Source organism: Pogoniulus pusillus, chromosome Z, assembly GCF_015220805.1.
Source record: "Pogoniulus pusillus isolate bPogPus1 chromosome Z, bPogPus1.pri, whole genome shotgun sequence".
NCBI lineage: Eukaryota > Metazoa > Chordata > Aves > Piciformes > Lybiidae > Pogoniulus > Pogoniulus pusillus.
Window position 1 is genome coordinate 88,061,303 of NC_087309.1, and position 26,502 is coordinate 88,087,804.

General features: G+C 44.7%; 1 protein-coding gene across 1 annotated transcript; it reads left to right on the forward strand.

The window, feature by feature from the left end:
* The first annotated feature begins 7,870 nt into the window (after positions 1–7,870).
* Positions 7,871–26,194, forward strand: LPL (lipoprotein lipase). The gene is made up of 10 exons (XM_064140194.1): positions 7,871–8,085; positions 15,499–15,665; positions 15,795–15,974; positions 16,597–16,708; positions 18,501–18,734; positions 18,957–19,199; positions 20,845–20,965; positions 21,739–21,921; positions 22,967–23,071; positions 24,061–26,194. The coding sequence occupies exons 1-10, from the start codon at positions 7,977–7,979 to the stop codon at positions 24,104–24,106; spliced, it is 1,500 nt and encodes a 499-aa protein (XP_063996264.1). The 5' UTR covers positions 7,871–7,976; the 3' UTR covers positions 24,107–26,194.
* The last annotated feature ends 308 nt before the right edge of the window (positions 26,195–26,502 follow it).

Sequence of the window (26,502 nt, forward strand, 5' to 3'; positions counted from 1 at the left end):
ATGAATGTGCTAATGGGGATGGTATCCAACTGGTGGAGTCATTTCTAGTCCAGTAAAAGCTCAGCTCCTCCTATGTTGTAGGGGCCTGGTGGGCAGCTGGTGCAGTGGGCCACTGCCATCAGTAAAACAGACAGGTTCCTGGGAGGAGCTTCCTGCTTGCTTGAGGGAGTTTTCATGATATGCACATCCTCACTCAGCTGTGTGAGCTCACAGTGCTCACAGTGCACTAGGAGCCTATATGGCTGATTTTATTTCCTCAAGATTTTTAGCTAAAAAAAAAACTTTAAAATTTTTGGTTTATGTTAAAAAAAGCCTTTTATGTTCCTACATGCAAGGGTCTGGAAGCCTTACTTCTTATAGAATCAGAGTCATAGAGTCAACCAGGTTGGAAGAGACCTCCAAGATCATCCAGTCCAACCTAGCACCCAGACCTGTCAAATCAACTAGCCCATGGCACTAAGTGCCTCATCCAGGCTTTTCTTGAACACCTCCAGGGATGGTGACTCCACCACTGCCCTGGGCAGTCCATTCCAATGGCAAATCACTGTCTCTTTCAAAAACTACTTCCTAGCATCCAGCCTAGACCTCCCCCGGCACAACTTGAGACTGTGTCCCCTTGTTCTCTTGCTGGTTGCCTGGGAGAAGAGACCAACCCCCACCTGGCTACAACCTCCCTTCAGGTAGTTGTAGACAGCAATGAGGTCTGCTCTGAGCCTCCTCTTCTCTAGGCTAAAGAACTCCAGATCCTTCAGCCTCTCCTCGCAGGGCTGTGTTCCACACCCCTTGACAGTGTCATTGCCCTTCCCTGGACAAGTTTCAGCACCTCAACATCTCTCTTGAATTGAGGGGCCCAGAACTGGACACAGTACTCAAGGTGTGGCCTGACCAGTGTTGAGTACAGGGGAAGAATAACCTCCCTTGTCCTACTGGCCACACAGGTTCTGACCCATGCCAGGATGTCATTGGCTCTCCTGGCCACCTGGGCACACTGCTGGCTCATCTTCAGCCTACTATCCACCAGTACCTCCAGGTCCCTTTCTGCCTGGCTGCTCTCCAGCCACTCCATTCCCAGCTAGCATAAAATAATACCTAAGGATGTCAATGACTTTCAAAACTGTAACCCTTAAAAATTGGGAATAAGTTCCCTGAGCCACAAAGGAACCCATATTCCTTAAAACAGCTGCATTCCCAGAGTTCTCATGGCATCAGACTGATTTGAAGTAAAATTCACATGCCCCTAATTATTTTAAAGGAATTCTGACAATTCCCTCAGGATAAGTAATTTGAAACAACCCACTGAGCCATTTTGCCTGTTTCCTGGGGCAAGTTTATGTCATAGTTTGGTTAGCTAGAATGTTATCAGCTGTCTCAGAGAAACAGGCTGTGCTGATACAGCCCTTACCTAATTCATGCCTGGAGTGTGAACCTCAGAGATTTCTAAGTCTTCTAGAGATCATTTGAATGGCCTCTTTATAATTTTAAACACAGGGACATTTACTGAAGCAGCTCCCATGATAAGTAAACAGGAAGGTTTATAAGAATAGTAATTTTTGTTTGGCATCCTACCATCTACACTACTGCAGACCTGCTTATAAACACATATGACTACTTTTCCACCACTAGACATGAAAACAAAAATTCCCCAGTGAAATTTGAGGATGCACTGAGAGATATGAATGTAGAAGAGGCAAAGGCACTGAAGAGTCCTCTCTTCACTGGTGTCCAGAGAAAAGAGGGGCAGGAAGTAGTTTTCCTGCTCTCCAGCATTTTCACTTGAGCAGCAACAGAGTCTCACTTGTGTTTGCTACAGCCCCAGGTAAGCACTGAGCTACAGCAGGAGCAAGATGATGGTGTTAGAAACCACCGAGCAGCCACGTTTCTACTTGCTCTCTGTGTGCTCTGGTTGATGAAGAGAACCTTGATGTGGCCTGGATGCATTTTCTGCGTCTCAGACTGACCTTGACACCTCAGGCTGGTACACCTGCACTCCAGGAGGAGCTGGAACATGCCTTTTCTGTGGCATGGCATGTTGTAATGCCTCCAGTGTCAGGCATTAAAAGTGCCAGACAGCATTTTGGGACATCAAAACCAGAAAAAGTTTCCCCAGCGTTGTGGCTGCAGACAACAGTGACAGCATGCTATAGCGACCCCAAGGCCAAGTTGCTGTACTTCTGTGACAGACTCTCTCTGAATGAAAGACCTCCAAGGAAAATGTCATTTTCCAACTTGGAGAACTCTGTCTATGAGATCTGAAGCCCTTCTTGACCAAGGAACAAGGTCTGTAATTTTTCAGGGTCTTCCCATAGTTTGCATGGTGACTGCAATCAATCCATTGATGATGGAATCTTACTAGTTCCTCGTCTGCCTTCCCTCCCTCCTATCCCTCTTGTTTATTTCTCCTCTTTGTTGCTGTATCTTGATTTTAGCAAGAGTATCTCTGGGACAGGGATCACTGCTGTACATATCCCTACAAAGTGCCAGCATACTTGCTAAGTGGGTGGAAATAAATACTGTTTATTCATTATTTCCATGTGGCAAATAGAAGAGACCAGAGAATGAAATTTTACTGTCCGTATGCAAACTTGACCAGTCTCCTGCCGATAGTTTGAAGACAGATCATTAATGGAATTCAGGCTTTGCCTGAAATCTTTTAATTCTCCACAAGATCTAAGAATAGAAGTGCAGGATCACTCTGTAGTTTCTGTAGGCACTGCATGACTGTGCTTTGACTGCAGGCAGGCTGAACAGTCCTTCAGGAGCACACTCCTCACTTCATGAGCACTTGGGTTGGATATCCACAGCAGGAGTGTTGGGCCAGAAGGGAGTTTTTACTTACCAGTTGTGAAATCCCAGAGCAGCAATGCTAACTCAGACTAAACTTTAAATGGAAATTAAAATAAATCCCCTTTGGGATGAGATGGAAATGTCAGCCCAAGGAGGAATCTGTTCTCAGTAAGTTGCAAGCGACCAAAGGAGATAGAAGTTGGAATCCAGCCTTGGCTGCACCACACACCATCTGTCAGCCTTGCAGTGCAAAATAAAGGAAAAGCAGAAAGTGTGCAATTATCCTCTCCCTTGCTGGAGAGCCCAGAGGCCAGAAAAGTTCCTTCTCTTCCCTGATACAGTTCTCAAAGTGGAAACCCACACTGGTGAAGCTATGTATTGCTCTCTCATCCTACTTTCTGTCCCCTTGCCAAGCAGGGACCCAGGCTGCCAGGCTGGGACCTGAGCGAGAAGGCTCCATTCTCATGGCTAGGGATACAAGTTTAGCAATTTGAAGAACAAGAGAGAGCAGGGGAAACTGAATTCTCTCCACTAGGCATCCTGCTGGCAAGATGCAGGGGCTAGCTCCTACCCCAATGGGTGCTCAAGCACTACTGAAATCGAATGCTTTTAGTCATGCAAGAGCTCTTCTCTTTCCTCTCCCTCCTATTCTTGCATGTTTTCATAATCTTGCAGAAGTTTCAAACAACATCATCTTTAACCTACTGCAGGCAGGGCGTAGGAGCCACGTGAAGGACAGCAGGCAGGACCATAATTGATCAGTGCACCAGCCCCATAGCCAATGAGTGGGAAGATGGATGACACTCCCCCACTCACCACCCCAAAAGGAGCGCAGGAATGTCTCTCCCCTGGCATTGCATTTTGAAAGATGTGTCTGGCGAGACAGCTATCTGACTTTGGCAGGCACTGCCAGCAGCATGGTAATTAATTAAAGCACTGTTGAGAAAATCATAGCACAAGCTTACAGCACAGCCAGATCTGCAGCTCACTGGTAGAGTAGGGCATCCTGATCTAGTCCGTATCTCTTTATTTGAAGGAGCAGATAGCTTGCATTTTGCACTGAAAATAAGAAAGTAGGATGAAAAGGAACGAATCCTTGTGCTAATCAGCGAAAAAAAGACCTTGTCTGCAAGATAAGGCAACCTAGAAACAGAAAAGCAAGTTATACCACAGCAGCAGAAAGGGTAAACAAGGCAAGATGGCTAAAGGCTATTTTACACAAGGAGGATCCCCTCCGGTTGCCTGTGTGGCACTGAAGACTGAAGGAGCCCTTCTGCAAAGTATAAAAGTGAGCAGGAGGCTCAGGAGCCCTCTCTACTGCAGTGAGACCTGCAGCTATTCAAGTTTCCAGTATTTCTGTGCCTTCAGCAGAGCTGAAGTGGAAGACCAGGTAGCAACACCAGCGAAGTTCAATGAGTTGTGTTCCTAAACAGACACGCAGGTTGCTCCGGCCGTAACCTTTCCCAGTGCTGCACATTCATAGACATTCAAGATAACTTTGACATGCAGACTTTCCTGCAGCTGTAGCTCTCACCTGTCTGCATGCCTGCCTATCACCGGGCTGTCTCTGCCCCTACTCGACAGGCACCCACACCTCATGGTCACTGCCAGTGTGTAAAGGCATGCAATACTGTGCCACAAAAGCCAACCTGTACGTGAGTGCTGGTGGGAAAGGCTTGCCTAAAGTCACCCTTGAGACCCCGAATGGCTAATGCCATGTTGCAAAGAGGCCCAGCCCAAGCACATCAAGCTGTTCCTGTAGCCCAATTAATCATTACAGGCACGAGCGGGCAAGAGTAATTTTTTATTGCCAATCTTGGGAGGAGAAGATTTAAATATTTTTAAAGGAGGTAGGGGGAAGCTTCTTACTTACTTGCATTTCATAGTCAAAGGAGAACAGAACATGGCATTTATTTTTTTCCAAGAAGACACTTTCATTGGAAGACCTTTCATCCTCAGGTATCAAATCTTTTATACAAACAGAATTAAAACAGCCCATGAATTTTTAATGTGAGTGTTAATCCCTCTATACATCTCTTTTCCTCCTCCTCCCACCTTGCCCTGTATTTCAAGCTCTCTTTGGAGCATTGCTGTGGAAATAAAAATTTGGAGTTGATTCTCCTCCTGATTGCTGTTGTGTGAGGCTAGTAAATTTGACTGAGCTTTTAGTACATGTGCACAACACAAACCAACATGGTTCACGTTGCGTTGTAGGCACTTGTGGGCTTGTTTTGACCTTAACCTTCCACATGGTCTATGGGTGCAAGCACTAGCCTAGTTATGCAACCCCTGTCTCCATTCCTCCTGCTCCTTATAAGAAATAATGCATTTTAGCTGTCACTCTATTACCTTCCACCCACTTTGGAATCCCAGAGTACTATAAATCAAGCTTTATTTTACTGATGGAGCTTTGCTTTCCCCGATAGGATTTCATGTTTTACAGAGGAAACAAAACTGAAATCCAGTTAATCACTGCACTGAAGCACACTGAGGAGATGCCATGGGGGCTCTCCTCCATACAGTCATGATTATCTGCAAGGGAAAGAAAGTTTTTACATGCTGGAAAATACACTGTGTAGGGCTAATGTAACTGCACGTTGCTTAATGGTCAGGGGCACATTCTGCCTTCACAAAGTCCCATCTACTACAGGTTATTTTACAACAGACAGGCAATTTGTTCAGTGTTTTAGAAAGCAGAATTGCAGGCCCTCCCTACATGCACACACACACACACACACACACACATACATACATACTTGACTTTCATCACTTGAAAATTTTCCTTTACTGTTTTGTTTTTAATTTCCCCTCGTTGTTTCAGGCAAAGACTTTGCATAACTCAGATTGTGTTTTAAAATCAAGGCATGGGCATGAGAAGGAACAAAGAAATAAGCAAAGAAATATTTTCAGGATAACGAATTAGATTTTACTCCAAGTAGATCCACTGACTGCCCTTGTTACTGGTAGGTTTTATTATCTGTATTGTGAATGCACCGAAAGTCTGACTATAACCTGTGGCTTAGCAGAGATTAGTGGGGGTCAGCAGTCCATCTGGGGCTGGCCTGCCAAGTATTGCCACTGCTCTTTCCTGCCTACTTAATCTGACCCTAATCAGCAGTTAAAACTACACAAGTTGTCTGCCCCCAGGCATACCATAATGTAAGTTTTTGCTGCAGTAGCCGTGGATGTAGATGGGCAAAAGCAAGACTCTTTGTGCTCTGTTTTGCTCTGCTAGATTGGTAGCATCACCTGTGGTTAAAGCAGCCTGACAGTCCCCACTGCAGCAGTTTGCTTTAACTTGTTTGTTCTTTTAGTTTGCCAAATTTTGCCTGTAAGGACTAGAATCTTACATTAAGTATGTCTAAGCCTAGATGGAGTCAGGCTGATGTATAAGGGGGAAACTACACTATAGAATTTCAACTAAATTGGTCACAAGAAAATGGACTGTCCAGTCCATACCCGGGGACAAAAAGATGCAAGAAAGTTACTGCTAGTGTTTTGATGAGAGTGTCACAAACACTGAACAGAGGAGATGCTTGATAGTTAGCAAGCTGCAAAGCAAAGGACTTTTTTCCCTGCTCACATCACCACCATCCTCTACCGAGGAAGGCTGCATCCCTTTACTCCCAGCCTCCTCACCTCCTATCCCCTGCCTCTGACTCCCCCCACATCTCCCACTATCTCATCCACTGCTTTAGCCCACTCCTTGACCCTCCTACCCTGGTTGCCTCAGCATCATCAGTTTGCACCTTCATTGAACTCTTCAAATGTCATTTAGATATAAATGACTGGTGGCAGGGGAACCTGGGGAGATGTATTCTCTCTACACCTACCTGAAGAGAGGTTGTAGTCAGGTGGGGGCAGGCAACGAGTGGCAGGACACAGTCTCAAGCTGCACCAGGGCAGGTTTAGGCTGGATTGTAGGAAGAAGTTCTTCACAGAAAGAGTGACTGGCATTGAAATGGACTGCCTGGGGAGTGTCCCTCGAGGTGTATAAAAAGAAGACGAGACGAGGCACTTATTGCCATGGTTTAGGTAACTAGAAGGTATTATGCAATGATCTTGAAGGTAGTCTCCAACCTGGTGAATTCTGTGGTTCACTCAGAGATGGTAATGGTGTTTTAACGAACTCCAATGTTGAAAACGTTAAGCAGTTCTGTTTCACTTGAGCATTCCTCCTATTGCATAGCCCTGCTAAAATGGACCATATACCTTTTAGTCCCCTAGGCTGCCTCGTCTGAGAAGAATCAGTTATGCTCAAAGTGAGTCCCATTATCCTCACGTTGCAAAACCCAGGGAGCCCTCAGTTCTTGTCCAAAGTTTCTTTATGAAGCTGGGCCCTTTGACAACACACTGCACCAACGAAATGAAAACTGGTCTTGTTATTAATTTGTATTTTCCTATTACATGTCCTTACATAACTGATCTTTAACCCAGTGGCCACCGATGCAAGGCTGCCTGCTGAGAGGGGAGGGTGGAAAGAGTTGAACATTTCAGAGGCAGCTTTGCACTCCTCCAAACTACAGATGCAATCTCTAGAGAATTAATGTAACGCTCCAAACTTGTATCCCCTTGAGTGACAGCGAAACAAGGCTTTGGCAAAGGTTTTTTCGGAAGGCCCCTTGCAGGAATTGGACTATGTGGTTAGCAGTCGATTGCTAGTGCAAAACCATGGATGGGAAAGAAGGGCTTATGTAGAGACACAAAGAACTGGGTCGCCCAAGGCAGGGAGGACCAGAGTGGAGAGCGGAGAGGACGCATCCTGTCTGTGCGCAGAGTCTCAGGGCACAGTGCAGTGGGGAGAGGGCTGATGAGGGTGGGCAGAGGGAGCATGGCCTCTCGAGAGGGCCCTCGGGATGAGCGCTCCTGCAGAGCCGGAGCCCGGACACAGGCACGCACCGCCGGGGCCACACCACCCGTGCCCGGCGCCTCGCCGGAGCTGCCCGCGGGTGCTAGCCACGCCCCTCCCCTCCCCGCCACGCCCCGCGCCGTGCGCCCAATGGGCGCGGAGCTCATTTGCATATTTGCATATTGGCGGGGACATAAGGGCCGAGGCGGCGGAGGGGGCGCGGCAGGTTGGCCGGCCGGGCAGTTGTAGTTTTTGCGCTACAGTTGTGGCTTTCTTAAAGGAGCCGACACAACTTTAGCGTTTTGGTTTGTTTGTTTTCCACTGAAACTTTCCTGCTGCGGCAATGTGCGGGGAGAGAGGAAGCGAGATGGGGAGGAAGGCGCTCCTGGTTGCCGCCTGCCTCTGCCTGCAGTGGGTGGCTGCTCTCGGTGCCGCTCCGGCTGGCGGCGGCGGTAAGTCCTCAGTCCGCGGAGGGTGGGGGCCGTGGTGTGGAGCGTGCAGCCCGAGCGGAGTTCGGAGCATGGCTGGGGCGGGAGGTACAGGGTCGTGCCTGTTGCACTGGCGAGAGCGTGGGGGGGTGCTCACTGGGGAATTGTCGCCGGCATGGCGGCAACGGGAGTTTGCAACTTTGCCTTTGCAAGGCTCTCACAGGGTACTGGGAATGCTGCGGGACCTGAGTGGCCTGGATAGGCGCTGGAGACCGATGCTGGGAGGACTGTCCTCTTAGGACAGATGCCGGGCCGGTTCCCCGACAGAAGCGCAGGCACAACCTCCTGTGCTGATGGCGTGAGCAATGCAGGTTTGGGATGTGTGCGTGCTCACCCAGGAGCAAGTGGGCTTCTAAGTGTTCCCTGCTGGAGGTGGACTGACAGAGCAGCAGCACCAGAGCAGTATCCGGGACTCCTTGCAGGGCCGGGGCCGTCTATAGTACTCGGGACTCGATCATCCCCGTGAGAACGTGCACCTGAAATTCATGCAGTTCCCGATGCGAGCTGCCCAAGGCAATGCCGGGTTTCGTCAGTGTAGCCTTTGCGTTGTAGTTAACGCTTTTAATGCAGCAGAACCCACGAGGGAAGGAGTGAATACAGTGCCTATGTATACAGGCAGTTTGTAGTAGTTACGTAGTCGTATAATTGGTTGATTTTAGTTACCATTTGTCCATAGGCACTCCTCAGTCTGGACGAAGTAGAACATGAGTAACTGCTGACTGCTCGATGTTCGCTAGTGCGCTCTCGATTGATCGTAACATGAGTGCGGCTTTAATGAGCAAGGAGACCTGTTTCTAGGAGACTGCTGCTCCCCGAATGTGTGTTATCAGTGCCCTGTCAGTGGCTTAACTTTCTTACAGCAATCGCGCTTAAGGTAGACATGTAACATCTATCTTTAAAAGTCCACAGCCTTAAGAGAAAATGTGGCTGAGACACTTAGTGATACTAAAACATAATATGGAAACTGCTGCCTTCCCCCTTCCCCCTCCCCACTGTGGATGTCTTTGTTATTTCCCTTATGTACAAGGAAAATGAGGGGAAACTTTCACAAGTAAGATGACATGCTAGGGCACAGCCAGAGGCATCTATTCTCACTTTGAGTCTGATCTGGTGCCATCAGAGGTAATCTAAAGCACTTTTCATTAGCATATCCAAGTTTTTTATACAGTAACTTCCCACAGCAAAATTCCACTCCTGTAGGAATTGGTTTGCTGTGGACTTACTAATGATTATATTGTTTCTTTTTAGGAACAGGTTATATGAAAACAGGTTGCGTGACCATCCTAAAACTCTCCAAGCCTTCAGTGCTGCACTATTTCTTGCACATCACAGTAAGAAGGATGTTTGAAACCACACAAAATATATGGTCTAGCCCTCAAGGAATCCAGATTATTTCATAAACAACACAGAAGACTATAGTCTAGGATATGATAATATTGGTGTTCCAGAAAAAGATAAAAGCATTACCAGGAGTGCAGTTTGATCTCTTTTTTAACCAGTGTAAAACCAGAGTCAGGGATTACAGCAGATTTAATCTTGTTGCATGATGTGAGCTGCAGTCCTTATCTCTTACTGGTTTGGGGATGAACCCACCAAAGCACCTGTAGCATGACCTTTCCAGAAACAATTCATCTCTGAGGAGGCACAGAGGTGAGGTTGTCAGGCATCAAAAGTGTGCTGGAAAGTAGAGTTAGTGCTAGCACTCCTAAAAGTTAGCCAGAACTCCTTCTGTGCAAAAAGTACTTGCATTGTATGGCTTTTTCATGCATCTTTTCCTCCATATTGATGCAAGGTCTGAGGGTGATTGTATTTTATTGTCTTTGGCTAATTACAGATATCCCAGAGGGACTGATAGATGCCAAGAGGGGATTGGGTTATGAGCCTCCAAGCTGTAGTTGAGTAAGGATCTATTTGACAGGGAGTGCCTTGGGTAGGGGGGAGCACCCATGTGCACAGTGTGGGACCAGCAGTTTGCCCTTGTTTTGCCAGATGTGGGGCTTGGGCTCAGTTGCTCTTCAAACGTGTTGCTCTTTCTGTTGACTCTGCCTGGGAAGTGAAGGGGAACTTGCTCTCGGGGCTCTGCAGTTAAGGAAGACGTAAATAAAGTTGAAGTTGTAATTTTTTTACATCAAAGTTAAACAATAACCTGACTTGTTCGGTAAATTTCATGGGATTGCAACATACATTGAAGCAAGTCTGCTTTCAATTACTAGTACAGATTAATTTAAAAGATAACAATTCCTGTGATACAGCCCCTTTATTACAGCTAGCCAGGAGGTGTGCTTTAGAACTCATTCAGGAATTCTGTATGACTGAATGGTTGATAGGTGATCCTAATACCTGAAACCTTAGGGAAGAGATAGTCCATTTAACTTCAGATGGTTATGTACATATTAGATGCTATATACAGGTGTTTGCTGCTGTACATGTCTGTGTGGGCTTGAGTTTACACAGTCTGGTAGAATAATTCCTAATGATCTTTACACCCAGCTAATGGTATTTCCATTTCTCTGTATATAAAGATGGGAAATTGTTGTTTATCAAAGAGTCTCTTTTAAAAACCATACAGTCGAGGTGCAATGAATTTGGCAAATGCATTGTTAATTTGTTTAATGTCTGATGTGGGCAGTTTAACTTTTGCTTGATGTTCCAGGTGTTGCTTCCTCAGAATTCACATTCTCTACCTAGCTGACCAGTGATAAAGTTTTCTTCATCAAAATCAGTTGCCAAGTCGACTTAGGCTTTTTGTGAAGGAAACTTGGAAATGAATTCTCTTGATTAATATGTGAACTCATTGGCATTGTCAGAATGTTTAAAGTTAGTGGGTTACTTTCAAAACTGGTTAAGAGTTCCTGACTGAATGGACTTTCACAATTCCAAGTCCAAAATGTCACAGGGTTCTGTACTTCAGCCACAACAAGCCCAAACAGCGCTACAGGCTGGGGACAGAGTGGCTGGAAAGCAGCCAGGAAGAAAGGGACCTGGGGCTACTGATAGTAGCTGAACATGACCCAGCAGTGTGCCCAGGTGGCCAGGAGAGCCAATGGCATCCTGGCCTGTATGAGGAACAGTGTGGCCAGTAGGACAAGGGAGGTTATTCTTGCCCTGTACTCAACAGTGGTCAGGTCACACTTTGAGTACTGTGTCCAGTTCTGGGGCCCTCAATTCAAGAGAGATGTTGAGGTGCTGGAACGAGTCCAGAGAAGGGCGACAAAGCTGGTGAGGGGCCTGGAACACAAACCCTATGAGGAGAGGCAGCTGGGGTTGTTTAGCCTGGAGAAGAGGAGGCTCAGGGGTGACCTCATTGCTGTCTACAACTACCTGAAGGGACATTGTAGTCAGGTGGGGTTGGTCTCTTCTCCCAACCACCGATAGAACAAGGGGACACAATCTCTGGTTGTGCTGCGTGAAGTATAGGCTGGATGTTAGGAGGAAATTCTTGCCAGAGAGAGTGATTGGCATTGGAATGGGCTGCCCAGGGAGGTGGTGGTGTCACTGTCCCTGCAGGTGTTCAAGAAAAGCCTGGCTGAGGCACTTAGTGCCATGGTCTAGTTGACTGGATAGGGCTGGGTGCTAGGTTGGCCTGGATGATCTTGGAGATCTCTTCCAACCTGCTTGATTCTATGATTCTAAGGTTTAAAAAGGGAAATTAAACTGACTTTTCCCAGCTTCTAACCTTTTTTCACTTTCTTCTGGGTTCTGCAGTGTTCTCTACCTTGATGTACAGGACACCTCTTTTAATATACAAAAACTGAGATTACCTAAGTGGAGATGTAAGGAATTGTGGTAGTTTGCAGAGCATGATGAAATGGAGTTTGGTAATGCACGCTCAAGGCTGTTAGAAAAGACAAGTCTGATTTGAAACTGGTGGCTTAATTCTGCTTCCTTTTCCAGTGTCCTAAATAATCTTGTTGATGATCACAGTCTTTACTGTAAGCACATAGCAGTGGCCAGAAAACTTATTTTATAGCAGGGAAGCCTTCAAGTTTTTACAGTACAGAATACATGCCTTTATGTCTCTGCTGAAGTAATCCTGGGAAGGCATGTTAGGGTTTTAAATTATTTTTAACTCATTCTAGCAAAAACATTCATTTAAGTCTACACATTTGAGACCTCCAGGTCTGCTTCTCTGCAAGGACTTTTTTAGAAATGGAGTTGTCACTAAAACTTCCAGTATCTCAGCATGGATCCACATGAATTCTTTTAGGTCTAATTTCTGTTCTACATTATGTAAAATCTGATGCAGATCCAGGTAAATGTCCATCTATGTGTTGAAGACTCCTCATTTCTAGGTTTTCTGTTTTAATTAACATGGGTTAAAATGCACCATTAACTAGTGGTGTTCTGTTTTAATTAACATGGGTTAAAACACACCATTGACTAGTGGTGAGTGTGTACATGAAAAAGATTTCTTTGGTTCTGTGTAAGACGGTAAGAATGAGAAGAAGTTTCTTGTTGGGCAGTTAAGACGCGATTCGAGGAGACCTTTTACATGTAATCTTTTTGTCTGTGACAAAATTCCCTGTATGACAGAGTTTTTCTGTCAGATTTTAAGTAGACCAAGGTACTTTGTGAGGTACAAAAATAGAAGAAGGAAATGCTAGTTTTCTGAAGTGATGTGCTGAGCAGGTTGGTTGCTGCAGTTTTAAAGCATGCTATGTACGGGGGTCGGTGTGTGGTGTCACATGCCTTTGTACTGTAATTCTGATGTTTAATCTTCACAAGGTGGGGTGATGCTGCAGCCTGCATGTAGCACAACATGAGGCTGAGACAAGTCATCCTGTACGGTCTGGGCCATACAGTTTGCACAGCCTAACTCAGGTGAACTTCTGAGGATAGATTCTTAATGAGCATATCATTAAGTCTGCAAACCTCACCACATATGCGTCCTTCACGCAAGGAGTAACTTGCCAGCGGCATTAGATGTGGCACTTTTTGTGAGAATAAAAAGGTGCTAACAATTCTTTTTTCTTCCTGATTCCTCGTACCTACATGAGCAAGTGGCCTTCTACCATTTCTCTAACCCATGGGCTGTGGCTTTGCAGCTGCAGGAGTCCTAGTGGTGATTGCATCTTAGTGTTCCTATGCCTGTAAGTGCCACCCACAGATTTTCAGTCTGAAACACAAATTTGTGAAGTGCTTGGCACATCTTCAGTGGTAGGTGCCACTGTACTTTACCTCTCTCTGACTTTGGTGCCTGTTTCGAAGCACACTATCAAGCACAATGCAGGTGAAACTGCAGATTTCATTGTTTGCAAGCTTATTTCCAAGAGATGGAGTATGAACTTTACATGCAAATTGTGTCATGTGTTTGTAATTGAAAACACACTACAAGAGACGATAATCCATTTAATTTAGGATTTGGTTAATTACTAGCTTTAATTCAGAAGAGAAATGGTATCTAATCTATGAGAGGAAGCACTATTAACTAATGATGAAGTGGACTATTCTTGGTCACCTTCCAGTGCTGGACAGGAATACACATAATTGAAAGTCCTTGTGTTGTATGCCTTCCAGGTGAGACCTTGGTCTTGATCTTTTCAGGAATTTACTGATTCACTGCTGAGTGAGAAGTTAGAGGTGATATTTAACCAATCAGTCTTTGGGGCTTCTAGCATGAAAATAAATAGCTTAAGTCTAAAGATTTGTTTCAGAGAGGGGATCCTGTGCTGTTTCAGTCGGTGAGAAAGTATAAGGGGCAGATTCTGAGAAAGATCAGCATTTGGTTAGTTTTTTTAAGTTTTGCTTTCAGTAGGTCAGGTCTTATGTTCACCATGGTGTGAATAATTTTACTTCTCTGGAGAAAGGTGCTTTTCATAAACTTCATCCTTTCTTTAAGAGGAAGGGAGCTCTTGGTGTAATTATCTGGGATTAGCTAGCCAGTTTAGTGCACTCAAGGCCAGAACCTAAAACTGAGCGCTCTGTTCAGTGAACACGTTCTCGTTACTTCCCTGCATGTGGTTTGCTTTCAGCAGGTGAGAGGTCCTGCAGAACTTGGGCAGCAGTAAGCCTTTGACAGCAGCCTTTCCGAGCCTTGTATGCGAGCATTTGTTGCCAACCTCTGTGTTGGTTTTAAACCACACGTGAGGTCAGACCCTGATTTCTGTGGCTGTCCAAGCACTTCAGGAACGGCTACCTGAGGGCTGAGTATGGCAGCTTGAATGTGAATACCAGAAAAATAAGTGTCAGGAGAAACGTGGGTAGATCATTATTCATTGCCTTTGAGTGATGCAGCACAACTTGGTGGAGAAATACAAACCCATCCGTTGTCATAGCAAACCTCTTCAGCAGTGTGAAAAAGAAGGGGAATGGAAATCTGTTTCGCATGTCTGGCATGAGGTCTCACACTATCCTTTTGCGTTCCCTTCAGTGGCTCGGAGCCATTCATTAACGTGTGTTTAGGAGTTTGTGAAAGCTTGGTGGTCATGATGCCAGGAAGCACAACATTGCGCAGGGCAGAGCTGGCCTGAGTTCAGCTGCTCTCGGGAAACAGTCAATCAATATTAGCGAAATGCAACTTGCCAAGATAGGGATGGGTCTTTGAAAAACATTGGAGTTCAAGGCTGCAGTTAATTACAAGGTCAGCTGGACATGAAGGCACTTACGAGTTAAGTGCCTCTTCTTTTTATGTCTGATTCAAGTTTCTTCCCAAAGGAAATAGCAAAGTAATTTCTCTGCCTTGGCAAAAACAAAAGGAAAACTTATTTTGAAGCTGGAAGGAATTCTTCAAGAAGTGGTTTTTCTCAGGCCATCACAAGCTTTGTTACCACCAGTATAAGATCTTCACTCCTCTCCCTCCACTCAAAGGTTCAAAATAGAAGGAAAAGAAAGATTTTCCCCCCCCCCCCCCCCCCTTTTTTTCTTCTTGCTAATCAAATTATCTGAACTAGACTCCTGCTTTACTAGTTAGTTTTCTTTATGGATGCCTGATCCTATCACCTGCTGTTTTTCTATGTTAGTAAAAAGTTAAAACTAGCATTTTGCAAAACAGTGCTGACTTTGTCTAGGAAGACTCTTTAAAATGAGACCTGCAATGATTATTGAAGTAGAAGATGCACCAGCAAAATATGTAGTAGTATCGTGGGACCTTGCTGCTTTTCTGCATGTACAGTCTATGACTGTCCTGTGTTTTCCTGTTTCCTGTGTTAAATTACAGCTTTCTTGTTAATGCAGTGGGGAAATTTATGACTCTTGAAAGGAATTCATACTTCTCTGACAACTGTCCAGTTTCTCACTGTTTTAGTAGGACCTTAGAGGGGGAGAAGTTTTCTTAACTATTTCTGACATCTCTCCAGTGTCTCAGCTGTGACTTCTGAACTGTTTCTCCTAATACTCTTAATTAAAACGCTGCTGTCTGTATTCTGTGTTCTTTCGTAGCTGAAGCTGAGACCAATTTTCAGGGAATTGAGAGCAAGTTTTCCTTACGGACACCTGCAGAGCCTGATGAGGATGTCTGCTACCTGGTTCCTGGACAGGTGAACAGCCTGGCACAGTGCAACTTCAACCATACCAGTAAAACCTTTGTGGTGATCCATGGATGGACGGTAAGAAGAAATCTCCCCTTTAGCCACACTCCTCCTCTAGCTGTGCTAGATCTACTGGCTAAGGTGTCTATATACCACAGATAATGTTAAGATATCTCCTTCTTTAATATACAAAAAAAACCCCAACAGGTGACAGGGATGTATGAAAGTTGGGTCCCGAAGCTCGTGGATGCTTTATACAAGAGAGAGCCTGACTCAAACGTCATTGTGGTAGACTGGCTGGTTCGAGCTCAGCAGCATTATCCAGTGTCTGCTGCTTACACTAAGCTGGTGGGAAAGGATGTTGCTATGTTTATCGACTGGATGGAGGTAAGACATGTACTCGCATTCCATTTCTTGTATGGTATGTAGTGTCCTAGGAAACAAAACAACAGTAATGCCACCCTATTAATAGTTTCCTGTTGAGTAGATGAAGTTAAGCTATTACAGACAGTACTCTTGCTGGGCTGGTAAAATGCTAGCTTAAACAAAAAAAAAAATCTCTTACACAAGGTGGCCTTTTATAGTGCATTTCAGAAACTTCACCCTGTGGTCTGTGGAGCCCTATGTCCACAGGATTTCTGAAGGCTCTGTGAAAGTTGTTATAAAATACAGTTTCCTATATATTACACAGCGGCCAGCCCTTGGGAAACAGAAATCTGCCCTGCTTTTGAGAAACAGATATCCAGAAACTGGTGGGGAGGGGCTGGTTGAGGACTCCTGATGTGTAGCCCTGTGTTCTGTCATTCATTCTCTGTTCCTCTCTGCTCTAGATTTTTGTGAGTTAGTTAAGTGACCAAGTGTGGCACAAATGATGTTATTTTTTTGGAGGTATTTCTTTTATTATTCATGACTCAAAGAGAAATCCCAGTGTTTAAAAAATGTTTTTCCCTTGCATCCTCTGATGTTTTGCCATTTGACTCCAAACTTTAAGCAAATCATTATTCTGCAGGAACAATTCAATTATCCTCTCAACAATGTCCACTTGCTGGGGTACAGTCTGGGTGCTCATGCTGCTGGGATTGCTGGGAGCCTGACCAAGAAGAAGGTGAACAGAATTACTGGTAAGAAAAACCTGTGGTTGTAGAGTGGAGTGTCCTGTCTCATCCCTGCTGAAATATGCCCCCCTGGAGAAATGGCCAAAACTGTGTGTTAGCTGTGCTTAGTTGTGTTCACGCTTTATGGAATCAGCAGGTCTGGTACTTCTGTGGCAGAACTGAAAAAGGTTCAGGGGACAACAGCAAAGGCAATGGGTGAGAAGCCTTGATCTGCTTCTGCACAAGCAATTGAGTAGACAGGGATTCATTGGCCATGAAAAGAGACAAGTTGTGGGGATGTGACTGAGACTGGACAAACCCACGGCACAGAGGTCGCAGTATCTCTTGCAGCACTAGAACTTCGGATGGCTGTCTTCATCCAGACAGCTGTCCTTGCAGCCGGTAGGAGCCATTCAGAAAGAAAAGGAGGCAGATTCTCCTGCAGAAAGTGTAGTACCAACAGAGCTCTTTGCCATGAGATGCTACAGATATAAGACATTTATACAGGCTCAAAGGAAGATAAGACACATGATCAGAAGAAATCCACTGTAGGTTACTTAAATCCTAAGAGGCTGAAGTAATATTCTAGACTGAAAATAATAGAGAGATTTATGGAGGGGAGTGAAGTCTACACATACTTGCCCTGTTTCTGTGCATGATTAGATGTCTGCTTAGGGTCGATTTCTTGAGGCTGGTAAGTGTACTAGTCAAGGCAGCGTGTATGGCCACCCTGGGGCTGATTTGACAGAGAGAGAGAGCAGAGCCCCTAACACTGATCAGTGACAAAGGAAATGCCAACATCAGCAAATGCAGCTAAGAAGAATCACTCATCTGTGGTGTCTTCATTCCTGAGAGAGCTTAGGAGCAGCACTCAAATGAATTCATAGCTCTCTTCCTCCTGACACCTCAGCCTGGCTTTCGTTCCAGATCCGCAGGTGTGCCAGGAGTGGGCAAGGCGGCAATCGCATCAGGAATGTCTGACTTCCAGAAGGTGTCAGATTAAAAACAGGAGGCCAAGGCACTTGCTGCTCTAGTTTTCCTTTCTCTCAGCTGCCACGCTGCTGTCACTGAGACTGCCAAATCACTCTAATACCAGTAGCTTACTGTTATGCCCTGACAGTTGGCCTCAGTGCCCAGAATTAATCTTTCCCTAGGAAAGGAATGCCATCTTTGAGCACAGGCTGACGGAATGTGGTTCCTGAAGTCTTCACAAGAGGGGAGGGCAGCTCAGAATGGGTGAGGCTAACCAGAGGTGGGCAACCCAGATGCCTGCCCCAAGCTGAAAGATTTTTCTGCAGAAAAGACAAGTCCCTTCAGTTGTGCCTTCAGACATCTCTCAGGTAGTTACCTGGATAATACCTGCTCACTGTCAGAATAGTTCTGGGTGTCTTTCATGTCAGTGTTGTGGCAGCTTGACATTTCACCATAATAGTCCCCTTCCCCCTTAGGCATGTAGACAGTGAAGCTCTCATTTGTTTCCCTAGCAGAGATTATCAGCAAGATGTTTTCTACTCTTCAGATAGAAGTGTTATAATTCTTGAGAAGGAAGCTATTGAGAAAACGTTTTTTGGCTTATCCACTGGACATGCTACAGCTTTGAAGTTATCTGGACTTTTTAAGCAGTGACAGCATTTCAGGGTAGTTTATTTGATTCTCTTGTATACATAGATGCTACTTAAGTGATCCCAGTCACGTGTATAGAGACAGCAAAAACTGTATGTGGTACTCCATTTCACTGTGGTAGCCAAGTCACATTTGTTAGCACTCAGTGTCTTTTGGCAGACAATCTCAGTTTTCTTTTGTGGTTTGCTCCATAAAGGGCTGGATCCAGCTGGTCCTACCTTTGAGTATGCTGATGCCCTCACACGTCTCTCCCCTGACGATGCTGACTTCGTGGATGTCCTGCACACCTACACTCGAGGCTCTCCAGACCGTAGCATTGGGATCCAGAAGCCTGTTGGACACATCGATATTTATCCTAACGGTGGAGGCTTCCAGCCAGGTTGCAACTTGGGAGAAGCACTCCGTCTGATTGCTGAAAAAGGCTTTGCAGGTGAGGCTGTTCTGAAACATGGTAACACCCAGAGCAACATCTTCAGTAGCCTGCAGGTTTCCTGCAGTCAAAGATCTGCGAGGCACAGGAACTTGTTCTTTTAAGTGCATGTTGTAACGCTCATCTCTGGTGTAGTAGGTTGTGCCTGCTGACAGCACTGCTTAGGGATTTATGGCATTACGTGTGTGTGTGTGTGTATCTACCTGTTCTTCTTCTTTGAAGATGTGGATCAGCTAGTGAAATGCTCCCATGAACGATCCATCCACCTCTTCATCGACTCCCTGCTCTATGAAGAGAAGCCCAGCATGGCCTACCGCTGCAACACAAAGGAGGCCTTTGAGAAGGGTCTCTGTCTGAGCTGCCGCAAGAACCGCTGCAATAATCTGGGTTACAAGGTCAACAGAGTGAGAACGAAGCGGAACACCAAAATGTACTTGAAGACTCGTGCTCAGATGCCCTACAAAGGTAGGTCCTGCTTGGTTGCTGGTGAGAATGACTTGCACTTTTGTGCAGCTGTCTGTCAGGGCGTGTGTGTGCTGCAGATGACAATATTGCTGCTTTGGTGCTCATGGTTGTGATGGTTTGGGTGTTCCCTGCACCCCACCCCACCCCCCACTTTGGATATCACCAGAATAGACTCAGCTGGCTCTGGAAATTTGAATGAAGCTTGTATTTACAGCTTAGCTCAATATACAAGCAGATGTTTACAGTACATACAGTTATATACAGAGATATACAAGGTAAAAGGTAATACAGAAACACAGCAGCCCTCCCAGAAACCTGAGTCCCCAGGAGGGGCTCCCAACTGCCCTTCCACCTTATCCCAACCCTCTCAACCTTACCCCAGTCCCAAGGAGAATGGAGGTTCGGCCAGGGGGTGAGGAAGAAAAGTGGATTAATCAGAGAGATGGCAGAGGGGCTAGAGAGAGATGCAGCTCAGGGCTCCCAAGCAGAAGTGCCTTATGTTTGCATTCTTGGTCTTATAGCTCTCAGCAAGCCTATGAGTGAAGTAGACATCACTCTTGTTTTCTCTTTCACAGCCTGTGATCTAATCCTTCTCACCAAGACGTTCTAGCTAGTTTCAAACTAGCACAATGGTGAGCAAGGAAGAAGCTTGCTTGCAAGTTGCTGATAAGTGTAGTCAAAGTACAGCCTCAAAACCAGTGTCATCCTATTCAAGTTGTGGAGGTGGGAGATGGAATGCAAGTAACTTTGGGGTTTTTTTTAGCTATTTCTCAGGAGAAAAAACAGGAGGATTTACTCTGTGGCCTGGTCACTTGGAACAACTAAGTCTTCCAAATTTTCTGTCAATATTTTTTCATCCAAAATTTTCCTGCTGCTGGGAAAACATTCATCAGAGCTCAGCCTTGTGAGCAACCTCTTTAAAGATACGCAAACATCAGATCTGTGCCTGTGCCAGAGGAGTGTGAGCCCTTGTTAAAATATTACAGCACTCCTTGATTCCATTTGCCATAGCAGTAGGCCTGAGAATGACACTGCCAGGAAGAACTGGAAGACTTTCAGCTGGGAAAATAGCTTCAGAGCTGGATTATAAAGTGTTTTTATTTCACTCCCTATCTTTGACTGTTCCATGTGATCTGCTCACTGTGTGCAATCAGAGGGCACATTCCTGTGGTGTTAGAACAGCTGCAAGACTAGTGTTTTGTTGGTATATGGTGCTTAATCTGCAGTGTCAGTGGGATGATTTTTTTTTTCCCTCTCTCCTTTTTTCCCTTCCCTTAAGGCTCCTGTGTGGGTTGGGCATAGATTACTTGTTTAAAGTCGGGGACAGCAAGACTTGCACATTGATAACAGATTTGAAGGCGATACTCCAGGCTCTGGGATTGTAGGGGCACTCAGCTCTAAACAGAAAGTTTAGTTAGAAACTGCAAAGATGTTTTAAAATTGTAATTCCCTTGAACCCTAACCTCCTAGGAAAAATAGTTTCTTGGATACCTACAGGAAACTAGCTCCTCAGCTTTAGTGCTGCTGGCAGCCTAGAATTTGCACAGGAGTTTTATGGGTGGTTTTGTTATTAGCAGTTTCTTTAGAGGCTGAGTGTTGTGGTTTTTTTTTTTTTCCCTAATGGCCTTTTTCTTTCTGCTTGTAGTCTTTCACTACCAGGTCAAGATCCATTTCTTTGGAAAGACTAATATGACCAAGACAAATCAACCATTCCTGATCTCTCTCTATGGAACTCTAGATCAGAGTGAAAACATTGCATTCACACTGTGAGTAGCTACAGAAACAACTGCAGTGTACTGTTGAGGCTGCCCAAATCTGGTAAAGACCCAGCTGAAAAATAATTCTAGCTGCAACTGCAGACATATTAGAGTCCAAGAACCTGTTCTTGGTCAAGAAGATGCATCCACTGCTGAAGCTATAGCCTAAGCTCTATATGAGCTCTTTTGATAAGAGATCTGAAATACAGAAATGTGGCTCAGCCTAGTAAGATTTTTTTTCTGCTGTGGCAAGTTTTCTTCTTTTTAGTGTCTTTATGCCATGTTTCAGCTGTTTGAAATGTCATTAAAAAGAGACTGCAGCCTGGATTTGATTGTGTGGTGGCCCTGAAGGCTGCAGTGCAGAAGCTGAGGGAAAGATGGGATTTGCTTCTACAGCTCTGCAAATAATCGGAAGTCTCTGCTTACCTCCTTGTACATGTGCTGACATGGAATGGGGCTGGAAAGCACTAAAGTCTCCTTTCTACTCTAAGGAACCTGAACTGTTCCTTGCTGGTAATTGTCTGGCTTCTCTGAAAGCCATGAGCACTGGAGGAGACACTCCTTGTCTGGTAGTCTCTCAGGACTTCTCTAGCCTTGCTGAAGAAAGCTTTTGCTGGTGGCTCTGCAAAAGCCTATGGCATTTTTACCTTATTCCATCCATCAAAACTGTGAATAAGGTTGCTTCCTTTCCCCTCTGTGTCTCTCTATGCAAAGTTCTGATTCTGTTTCGCCTTAATTTTCTGTGTTACCATTTTCACTTTTTCTTATTCCCCTTGCCACAGGCCAGAAGTATCCTCAAACAAGACCTACTCCTTCCTGATTTACACAGAAGTGGACATTGGTGACCTACTTATGCTCAAGCTGCAGTGGGAGAAAGACACTTTCTTCAGCTGGACAGACTGGTGGACTCCTTTTACATTTGACATCCAGAGAATCAGAGTGAAGTCAGGAGAAACTCAGAAAAAGTAATGAGCTTTGATTACTATTAGATGTATTTGTTTTAATTGAAGGAGTTTGTTGATTCCTGGTTCCTTTCAAAACCTGAAAAGCAATTACAAATGAATGCACCACTGTAGTCAGGGTGCCAGTGGCACCAATGTGCTGTTTTTCAAGCAAGTTGGGTTGTTAGCTTCCACCGGGCTGTGTGATGTGTAGTTTGGCTGCCACATGATTTGCATCCCAGTGTCTCGTGTGCCTTAAGTTGGCTGCAATATGCAGGGGAGGATCCTCAGGAACCGGCACCTCTGATTGTATCTGAAGCTCCTTCCTGCTTCTGCTGGACAATTGCACAGACTTTTGTGCAGAGAGTGTGTTTAGGAGGAGATCTTTAGAAACCTTTCCCCAGAGGTGCATTTGTACAAGAAATCATTGCTTTGTTAAGCTGGGTTTTCTTAGGAGTTGAATACCTGAGTGGTGGGAACACATGACCATTGCAGGGTACTGCTAAGGCATGTCTGAACAACTACTGTGACTTGAATCTTTTGAAATGATTCACTAGACGTGAGATCTGCAAGCAGAAAATGGACCCAGAACAGCACGATGTCCTCTGTTCAGTATTCTGAATAATATTTTACTCCTTTGGATAAACAAGGCAGTCACTTGATCAGAGAACAGTTATCAGAGCTGAACAAATAGAGGGTGGGGAAGTACTGATAAGTAGAAAAGCAACTGTTCAGGTTTGCCAGAATTGACCATCTACTTTGTTTGCAAACATTTGAGGGAGTAAGGCATTCTTCCAAGATCCTTGACCTGGCGAAAGTCACACAAGGACAGATGTATAGTTACAACTTGAGGTCCATGCAGAATCTACTTACCTGTTTCTTTCTCTCCCCCCCTCACTTCCCTTCCCCACATTGTTTCACAGAATTATCTTTTAAAACTAATTTTCTCAGAGGCTTGTAAATGCCTCGCATGACAAAGTGCAAACTGCCCCCAAGTGCTAGTCCTGTTCATACAGTGAACAAGATGTTGAGGCTCAGCCAATGTCATTGTCCAACACTTATTCTGCAGGGTGGTGTTCTGTTCGCGAGACGGCACCTCACGTCTTGGTAAGGGAGAAGAGGCGACGGTGTTTGTGAAATGCTTGGAGCAGCCTGGCAACAGGAAGAGAGGAAGGTATGAATGGATACTACTGGTTATGGGCTAAGGGAAACTCGAGTGGTAGTAGGAGGATCTAATAAAGCTTCCCAATTTAGCTGACTTGTGCCCTAACCTTCTCAAGGCTTCAGAAGTGTCACAGTTCAGACTAACCTGAGACTGAGGTTATTGCAGCTTTGGCAGTTTAAACCCCAGTGTGGTTCTCTGCCAACCATCTCCGTGTGTGGTTGTTAATGTATCTGAAAACCAAGTACAAGTCACTGCCTCACATTCACACAGAGGCTAAGTGTAAATGACTGTTAGGGTTCACAGGCAAGGTGCTAACATGAAGATATGCCTTTGTCTAAATGTGCCATGCACTTACCCTTGATTGAAGAACATCCAAGCATCCATACTGAGTCAGTCCAGAGCCTCCCCTCCATACTGACCAGTAGCATATTTGGAGGCTGGTGTAGAAACTGAGCAGGCATATGCAGGTACTCTTCCTAACACAGTGTTTTCTGCTAGCAGCAGATGGACTTCCTGATATTGGCATCTCTGATTTAGATCAGAGGTTGAGTCTTTGTGTTTAATAGCTTTTGGTGCACTTTAATTCTTTGATCCATTTTTCTGACACAGAGTAAACTTGAATGTGGATCCAACTTTAATTGGACTTTTGTCCACTAAAGCTGGCGCTCGAGAAGTGGTTGTGTGTATTTGTGCAATTGCTGTGTGTAAGGTCTCATGGGTATGCTTCTAGACTGAGATCTAGGTCTGCACTGAAAGGCATGTGCTGACCTTCGCTCCAGGCCAATGACCTGGGGAAGCTCAGAGAGCTCTGTGTGTGTATCTGACACAAAATCAAGCAGCAGCCAGGAAAAGCCTAAGCCCATAATCTATTTTCCTGTTAAGCATTATGGATGTATACACATTTTTTTTTGTCCTAAATCACAAAAATAAGACAAAGGAACAAGTACCTTACTACACCTTCCTCTTCACTTCAGCTGTCTTTTTCTGTTTCCTTACAGTGCCAAGAAAGCCTCCAAAGAAAACTCTGCTGATGAATCTGCTTAAGTGACAGAACTGAGTATTATTCCCCTCCCCCCAGCTCCACGCTGGGGAGGAGGAGAGTCTGTTCATCCCTGTGGACTGGATGTTCGGAACCGAATATATAGAAATATTTATCTGCTGCTGGGTTTTTTGCCTGCTATTCCTAGCTATTTTAGGAGACTTTTTGTAAGGAAGTCACAGTATACAAAGTTACTAACCATAAAAATACATTATCCAAATAGTTAAAACAAACAAACAAAATCAAAACAACTTGCCAAAAGCTTGAGTGCTGGGAAGGAGTAAGTACTTCTGCTTAATCATGGTGCCTTATGACAAGGTTTCTTGACATCAAGTCATATATTGCAGTTTTGTAGTATTTATTGAAAAGAAGTGAAGCTCTGTATGTGGCATTCCTTTCTTTTCAGCAGTCTTCTGAAATTTTTTACTGCCTCAAGTGACTGAACTTTCAGACAGTGGCTAGAGTTCATTGTCTGAAAGCGTGCATTTAGCAAATGAGTAGGTTTCTTGTGTGGGGGAAAAGCAAAACTTTGTGTGTATTACTAAAAGGTGCCAGGGACTGATATTAACACGGGGATGCCTTCTCTCTGGTTTGTGGTCATGTGTTTTACTGGGGGTAGATGCCAGTGCTACTTAGCAATAGCTACGATCTGACAAGCTATATACTTCCATTCAGCTAACCCTGGGATAAATAGCAGTTGTAGGGGAAGACAGCAGTACCGGTGCCCTGTGCAGGCATTCAGCTTTTCATCTGTGCTTTTGTTCCTTTCAGTTGAAGCCACCAAGCTTTTAACACTGTTAATAAGGGATTATGAAGGAACTGAGCTACCTGAGACAGCAGGAAACTTTTTTCCCCACCGGTAGTTGCTCTGCTCTGACACTAAATACCAGTCGTGCAGCTCAGTGCCTGCAGTCTGCAGTCTTCTGTCAAGTGGATTCGCTTGCACTGGTGACAGGCATGCTTATTCCCTGTACTGGAATTGACTGCCAGTGACCCACCTCAGTTCGCAGTTTGGTTATGATACAGTGCCAGATCCTAGGAGCTGCTTGGTTTTCTGATGTAAGGTAGGATTGAGCCTGGAGCAGGAGCTGTGACAGCTGCTTCCTTTAAGAAGCCTGATTGTGTGATGCGCAGGAGTGAACGCTCGGAGAAAAACACTGGAATTAGACATGCTGCAAGTTGCAGGCATTCTGCTTCCCCTTTAAGCAAGACGATTTTTCTAGTGCTTTGAAAGGTTCAGTGGTCCTCTTTTTAGCTTTCTAAAAGATAATGTTCTGGGGAGGCAGAAGGGTTTGAATGTAGACACTTGGAGAGGTGTAATGTGAGCTATTGATGCTGGGTTTTGTGGTCTTTCCTGCGTGTGCAAGACAGTGTGGAGGTAATGATTTATTATTACTTTTTTTTTTCCAACATCATCCCATCTTGAAACTGAAGCCAACATGTATGTATTTCTGTGTTGTTTTATTTTTTCTAGCTGTGGCTGCTAGCATATTGGGGATAAAAGTCTTCAGTGCAATATGTTGGAATACTAATAACTGAAATTGCTCACATTTGATTTCCTAACCCTTGAACTACAACAGAGATGTGATGAGTCAGAGGGTGGGGTTGAGTATTGAGCCACTGCGTTTGAGACCTCTAAAAATAAATGATGATTTATTCCTTGTAGACTTCATATTTGTTGCAGTTTTCTCTTAACAGTAAAGTTCTTTGAGGGGGAGGGGAAAAAAAAAGGTGTTTGAACAGGTGTGCTCTTACTGCAGGATCAAATACAAACACATACAGAACTCGGATACAAAACAGTGGAGGTTCTTGTACATGAGGGCACATGATTTAGCTTTTGGATGTTATTTATTAGCTGTAAATAAGATATTTATGTGTGTAAAGGTAGTTTGTATATATTGCTAAAGTTGCTGACAATCTCTGCATTAATACAGTTGTGTGGTATTAATCCTGTATATAACACTCAGGTTTTTATCAACAAACCACTTACACTGCATCCTTTCCTCTGTGGTTAATACTTTTATAAGAAGAAGAAAGCGCCTCAGTTTTGTACAGAATGCAAACCCATGGTTTTAATAAAATTCTCAAATGGATGAGTCACTAGTTTCCTTTTGCTGAGACAATCTACTGTATATCTCTTATGGGAGGACCACAGCCTTCTACTTGGATTCTGTGGTTTAAAAAAACAAACCACCAAAAACATTGGGGGGAAAAAAAAAAAGCCCAGGATAAGACTTTATTTAAGCAATGTGTAATTAGTTTAATTTCCTTTAGGGTAAAGGATAGAGCAAGACCAGGCATCACTCTGTGCCAGCAAGTATCCCTAGACCATGAGAAACAGCTGGTCACCTGTAGTTTGTGGTTTCATGTTCTTTTTAGGACAGCCCTTAACTTTGAAGGG

Excerpts from the sequence above, each read along its gene's own strand:
- LPL (XM_064140194.1), top strand. The coding sequence starts at position 7,977 with ATGTGCGGGGAGAGAGGAAGCGAGATGGGGAGGAAGGCGCTCCTGGTT. Across the intron at positions 8,086-15,498 it reads CGCTCCGGCTGGCGGCGGCG|CTGAAGCTGAGACCAATTTT; the intron begins GTAAGTCCTCAG and ends GTTCTTTCGTAG. Across the intron at positions 15,975-16,596 it reads TGTTTATCGACTGGATGGAG|GAACAATTCAATTATCCTCT; the intron begins GTAAGACATGTA and ends ATTATTCTGCAG.